We start from the raw sequence: 6,761 nt of genomic DNA, 5'->3' as shown, positions 1-6,761 counted from the left end.
TCCCGCAAACGTTGTTTTGCAAAAAAAATTAAAGTTTTTAATTAACAAATGTAAGATAAGGGTTGATCGTAGAGGGATAAAAATTTAGGATTGTATGTATTTTTGTATGCTGTATCATAATAAAATAAAAACCAAAAAAATTGTCTAAAAAATTAAAAATAAAATTTAGGGGTGGATCACCCTTATCACTTAGGGGTATGGAAAATAGATAGTAGCCGATTCTCAGACATACTGAATGTAAAATTTGGTAAAAATCGGTCAAGCCGTTTCGGAGGAGTTCAAGTTCGAACACCGTGACACGAGAATTTTATATATTAGATGACGCTAATTATTATTTATACATTAAACACCGTGACACATAAAAACGTGATGAAAAATGAGGTGTCTTGCTCAGGTGTATCTTAAACGTGATAAGGAACAAATCTGCTTATAGGCAGGCTGAATGCCGACAAACAAGTAGGCTTTTTTTTAAAAATAGGGTGTACCATGCATTCATTTAAACCTTTAAATTATTTGACAGATATTTAGCTCAAGAGCAAGTAATCTAAGGTTTGTGAACAGGACGGGAGAAGTAGACTAAAATCAAGCTGCTGTTCACAAATATCTCTTGTGCGTCTTGTCAATCTCATCTCTCGTCTAACAGTTCTAAGGCGATTCCGTCCGATCAGCTGGTATTTCGATTGTCAAAACAAATTACCATATAGAGGGTTTTCTAAATTCTGTTATTAAATGAGAAAACATAGAATTGGTACCCAGGACATAATAATTAAAGTTCAATATAAGCTTACTAATAAATAAAATATATCAGTGGAAGATATTAATACTGGGTTATAGGTTTAAAATATATATATCTGAATGTTCAATATGTTTTTTACAAATTACGACATATTTTTTTTTGAAACCATTGATTTCTGGTTAGGGTGGTTCCGTGCATTAATTGACATCAAATGAGCTATAACAGGGGTGGTCATGCTCTTTGATAATGCGAGCTATTTATTGAAATATTTTGCGAGCCGCAATTAAATCAAACAAAAGAAAGTTTTTTTTTTACAAAAATCATATTTATTCAAATTATTTAAACAAAAATACAAAATGTGTATTGAAGTTAGAAACAATAACGCACGAATATGACAGCACTCCTAATAATACCGAAAATGCTAATTAGTTAGTTATGATCGGTATTTGGATTTTGCTAATTTTATGGTGGAATAATAATAATTATTATTCACACTAGTAATTTAATTCGATTTCTCAGGAGCTAACATAGGTAATATAAATTTAGATATTGAAATAATTGGTCAATCATTCCCAGCCAAAAATAATCGTTCAGAGCTACATGTGGCTTACAAGCCACATTTTGTCCACCCCTAAGCTGTTTATTCGCTCCTTTAATCTTTTATACCGATTACCTGCATATGGGTTAGGATTTAACTCAGAAAACTCAAAAATTAAAACAACAATCATACTGAATATATATATTAATATATTCCTTTATTACAACAGATCTAGATAACTTGCATTAGTTACTAAACATCAATGTATCTACTGTAATAGAATGTGAATTTATTTCTTCTTATGCAATTTTATAAAAGTTAGCAGATTTTTTACCAATCTATTGAAATGATAATTGCACAGAGGTAGCAGTTTTAAATGCAATGTTTTTTCTACAACTTGAAAATAAGTAAAAACAAAATTCTTACACTAAATAACAAAAAGTATAAAATAATAATTTTTGCAAATTACAGTTTATCCAAACTCTCACAGCCATTCATAATTTATTTTGATATACCCTCCATATTCAGTATTGACACTAACAAGCAGTGTAAATATAATAAAAAAAAAACAAGTAGATGCAGCTGCATTCTACTAAAGCATATTAAACGACTTTTAAAGTAACATCAAATAGATAATTTTATTATTACAACATTCTATGCCATGCAGGGCGTATACGACCCCCACAGCACTTTCCGTTCAGGCCATTTGCAGTTCTCATTAAAAACAAAGAATTCTTAAACAAATGAATTGTAGGGTTGAATATAGATAACTTCACATCACATGTGCACATATGTAATGCCTATTAAAATTTATAACTTTTCCTCGCTAATTATAGCTTTGCAGTGTTGATAAAGTATATAGCATACATCTTAAACGACTTTTTTTAATTTTTAAAGTGTGAGTTGTATACACCCCACGCGGCCTGAATGTCAAATCTTCAAAAAGTTCCAAGGCACAGAATGTGTTAACTTAAATTTGTGATATTTTTTAGGTATTTATTTATCAATGATTGAATGTACTTAAGCTGATTTACTATTTTAAGAAAGCATTACTAAGATAACTGGAACCAAATATTAATTTACAATTAAAACCATAATTGGTAAATTAAAAATGAAATGTGTAGTTTCTAAAGTTTGACTGCTTGCTGCGGCTGGACTTATATTTATTTGACTAGAACATTAGTTAAAAGGAAACAGAAATAAACAATTATTTGTCAACTGGCCAATCTTAAAACCAAAAAATTTTTTTTTTATTTGGATAGTCCATCCAATATTTTAGATTCCAACATATAACAACATTCTTAAGATTTCATTGACTTATAATTCTATGTTTACATTTAAGGGGTATCAACATCAATCATCAACTTGAAAGACCCATCAGGGTCCACACAACGCAAGACATTTGCAATATTGCCTCTCTTCATAGCAACTTTTGGGTAAGCAAGGAATGCCATACAATCAATGTATGCATTAGATCTGTTTGTAGATATTTCACCCAGATGTTCCATTAATTCAATTTTATACCAGCAAAGTATAGCATTAGCCTCTCCATCATTAACTACAGGTACATTGATTACCTCAGAACCTAAGTCTGTTGTGTACTCCCCCAAAGAAACAACATCTGTGATTGGATTATAATCCAAGTTTGATATATCAATACAGAAGTTCTGTGATACTTGATATTTGTTCATGTATTCAGATATTTTATATTTGTGGGTATTTTCATCATAAACTCTGTTGTTTATATCCAGCCAGTGAGAGTCTACAAGCTGGCCTATTAGTGTTATGTTGAAGGGCATGAAGAGACCTCCAGACACCAAGTGACTGTTTTTCAATTGATGCGCTACCTCCTTCTGTTTTAAATCAATCTCTCCGCACAACTCAAAAATGTTACATATAATGGCATGAAACTTTTCATCTTTGAATGAATCTTGTGTCCATTCCTCACCAACCAATATTGTTACCTTAGCCATATCTAAATCGTTGGCAATGAAAACTTTGTTTATGAATACCTCATCTTCATATGTTTTGGCATAGCAAAGCAATGATTGGGCGCCCCGTTTAAGCATTTGCATGCCAAATAATGGGAAAGGGCACAAGTCGGCTATAGTAGTTTTATCAATCTCAATAATCTGGCCCAGGTATACACAGGCCATGCCAATGCAGCCAGTGATCATCTTCATCAATTCAGTATCATTGAGGAACCTCAAGGCTTCCTGTGATATCCTTTCCACTGTCTTATTACAGTCGGCCATCATTGTCAGCTTACCAGTATTCATCAGAAATTGTGCTGTGTAGGTTTCATTTTTCTTCATTGGCGTTGGCAGAAAGTCAAAGAACACAGCCTGTTGCCATGCATTTGATCTAGCTCGAGACATTGGATTTGTTGTGATGGTGATATTCTCTGTCAAATATAAATTGAACCATCCTACCATGGTGTTTATTTCACCATCTTCAATAACATTTAGATCAACAATGAATGGCTCACTTCTATGCAGCTTATCCTGTATGTCATCATAGTCATTGAAATCAACTTTTATTAGTGACTGTGGTGCTGTCAAGTATTTTAAATCTCTGAAGAAATGCACATCTTCACAGTCATAAGTCTCGTCATAAGCTAAGATATGAATATTAAGCATTGGAATGTTGAGAAGTATTTTAGCAGCCTCTCCTAATTGAAATTTTAAATTCAGTCGCTCACAATTGGCTCCAGCCACAAAGAACTCTGCTTTGCTTGGCATTACTCTTCCAGCAGCATTCAACAAATATTCCCAGCCATGGGTCAATGTTTGCAACACATGCTCACCAAACAGTCCAGCATCAAACATCTCAGTGATAAGTACAGAACGTTTGCCTCCTATATCTTTGTAGTCCATGGATGTCGACATCTTGTTTATAATGACCATGTCCATTATGCCCAAGTCTTGAGCAACATGTTTAGCTATGGAGGTCATGACCTCTGATGCATCACAAGCTGTAATCACCATTGGTTTACATTCGTGAGCATACAGCGCAAGTAGACCAGTTCCAGTGCCAATATCTATTACACTGTCTTTGATAGGCCTTATAGTTTCATGGATTGCACGACGATAAGATTCATTGCGTACTTTGCAATTTAACATACGATAGTGCCACCTTTCAACAAGCAAGTTTTTCACTGAATTTATATTTTTTTCCGCATTAACAAAACCAGAGTCTGCTTTCAGAGCCTTCTGGAAGTGGCACCAAGATTCCTCGTAGTAGCCAAATTTAAATAAATACTTGCCGATCTCATTCAACAGGTATATGTTATCAGGAAAAGTCTTAATCGCTCGACCAAAGTTGGTAAATATATCTTCCACTTTTCCAGCAGCGGCTAAAACATCGTTAAAGCGCAACAGAACGGTCTGGAATTCTTGCTCATAAAGATTTTTCGACTCCGGATTTTTTTCAAACGCCATAATATATAAATCGAAGGATTTGTTAAAACACCCGTTTGACGATAACTGTCGAGCGTAATTTATATAGTCTCTCGCCATTTCCTCCATCTTTGACCTTTTAGGAGCTCCACAGGTCCTTCGAAAGATTATATTCCAACGCTTAAGGATCACTTATGCGCATATATTCAGCGCATTTAAACTAAACAAGTATTCAAAATGTAATGTATATATACAACGTATTATCAATACAATATAAGGGAGACACTAGGGTTGTCCATACGAACAAGCAAAAGAAGTCGATGAAATATCAGCTTCTTGTTAGACATTGATATATCAAGTATGTCAAATAAATTATTGAGCAAAATTTTATAAATTTAGTTCCTTCCATGCTTTACCATACACTACGTTCTCCTAGGTATTGCTTTAATAACAATTATTGTTGCTGCTAACTTGAATCACAATACGAATCGATTTTGTCTCGTAGCTCATTGTTAAATAATCGATGCACGTCATCGAAAGATTATTGGACATCCCTTAGAAAAGTGAGTCTGCTATCCATGTTATAGAATTTTATAGAAATCATGGTATTGATCTTTTACCAAACAATTCTATCATACATTAACAGGTATATTTACCTTAAGGGTATCGAGCGACTTGCGCGCGCAAATCTATCTATTATTTAACAAAATATATATAGATTCGGCAATTATTTTATTAAAAAATTATTAACAATAGTTTAAACCAAGAATCGTTTATAATGGCGTTTTACATTTTGACGTTAATATATTACTCTGTAGTCAAATTAGGAATAATTTATTTATACATCAAGCGTCACGCGCAATGATCGGTTTATGTACTGATCACAATTATAAGTCACTAAAACAATCTCTTCCCCAATTAACTAAAAGCGATCATTGCCTGCTTTATTGGCATTTAGTATTCACGTATTGGAGCTAGCAAAGCGATAAAGGCGCACAACCTTCACCTCTTATTGATTAAGGTCTGAATCTAGAGCTTTCTTGGGAACTACGACTCCGGACGATACATGTGTATTTAGGTCAAGAAAAGATTAAAAGTAAAGAAAGGGTTCTCTATCCTAAATCAAATAAAAACTGCTGAGAGAAAGCATTGTGTGTAAAATTGTATAATAGTTTACACAGAATGCTTATATAAATGTTTTTTGTTTTCGACTATACTCTCACTGCTGCTCAAATGGCATGTGCGAAAAGTACGACTAACTTAAGACCTCTTTTAAAATTGCGAAGCTCGAGGGCTTCCGGGGGAGTCCCGGAACAGGCCACTACATACTACAATTTTACAGGATTGGTAGGGCGCCTAAGTATTAAATTCCTTCGGTGAACGCTTCACAGAGCGACTAAGGGCCTACACAGGGGGATATTAGCTTGGGCTCTCACGCGTCGGTAACACCCGCTTAACATTCCTATATAAAGGCGCCTGCGAGGATCTAACCTCGGCTTGATTGGTTGGTATTGCCTGTCTAATATCACTATTACTACTTTTAGAAAGCGTTAGCGCGGGAAGAAGAAGTGGCGGAAGATACTCAAGCGCTTCTATTCAGTATGATCGGGGGTTGGCGTCATGTTATAGTTTTCAGTTTGAAACCGTGAAGTTATAATTGTTTGTTATGTTATAATTGTTGTTAACAACATCACAATAAACATATTTGTTAATTTAAACTATTCGGTAGTTGAAATAGATGCCGCGGTTTTCCTATTTAAACGTGTTAGTAAAAATATTCACCATTAGTAAACTATCGGCGTTGCTTGAAGTCCGTTGTCTATCAATAAAACAATTATTTTGGCATCAGTCAGGGCTCGTGGGTTAGAAAGCGGCCTATAGAATATGAAAGTTCAAGAGGCAGCTACAGTACTTACGCTTAAGCCAAGCGTACTGTTAGTAGCGTAGACTGATGTGTCTGCTATTTCTGGTTGTGCTTGGTATTTCCCCGTTGCTATGCTCGGTTGAGCTCAAATATGCATGACGGATGCATAAAAGCAAGAGAGAGCGTTACACACTTTGTGTTGTAATAAATCAATGGTAATACACG

General features: G+C 34.4%; 1 protein-coding gene across 1 annotated transcript; it reads right to left on the bottom strand.

Annotated features, from left to right (window-relative positions):
• Nucleotides 1–1,645: 1,645 nt before the first annotated feature.
• On the bottom strand, nucleotides 1,646–4,934 carry LOC137929455 (protein arginine N-methyltransferase 9-like). Its single transcript, XM_068772418.1, has one exon. It carries the CDS (start codon nucleotides 4,799–4,801, stop codon nucleotides 2,612–2,614), a length of 2,190 nt encoding a protein of 729 aa, XP_068628519.1. The 5' UTR covers nucleotides 4,802–4,934; the 3' UTR covers nucleotides 1,646–2,611.
• Nucleotides 4,935–6,761: the final 1,827 nt, after the last annotated feature.

The sequence above is a fragment of the Battus philenor genome, unplaced genomic scaffold (assembly GCF_028537555.1).
Source record: "Battus philenor isolate CCGP_79_NKW_IND1 unplaced genomic scaffold, ilBatPhil1.0.hap1 SCAF_5, whole genome shotgun sequence".
Taxonomy (NCBI): domain Eukaryota; kingdom Metazoa; phylum Arthropoda; class Insecta; order Lepidoptera; family Papilionidae; genus Battus; species Battus philenor.
Note: the sequence above shows the minus strand (reverse complement) of the source record. Positions and strands in the feature narration are given on the sequence as shown.

What these genes read in the sequence shown, in the direction of transcription:
- LOC137929455 (XM_068772418.1), bottom strand. Translation starts at nt 4,801, where the DNA reads ATGGAGGAAATGGCGAGAGACTATATAAATTACGCTCGACAGTTATCG.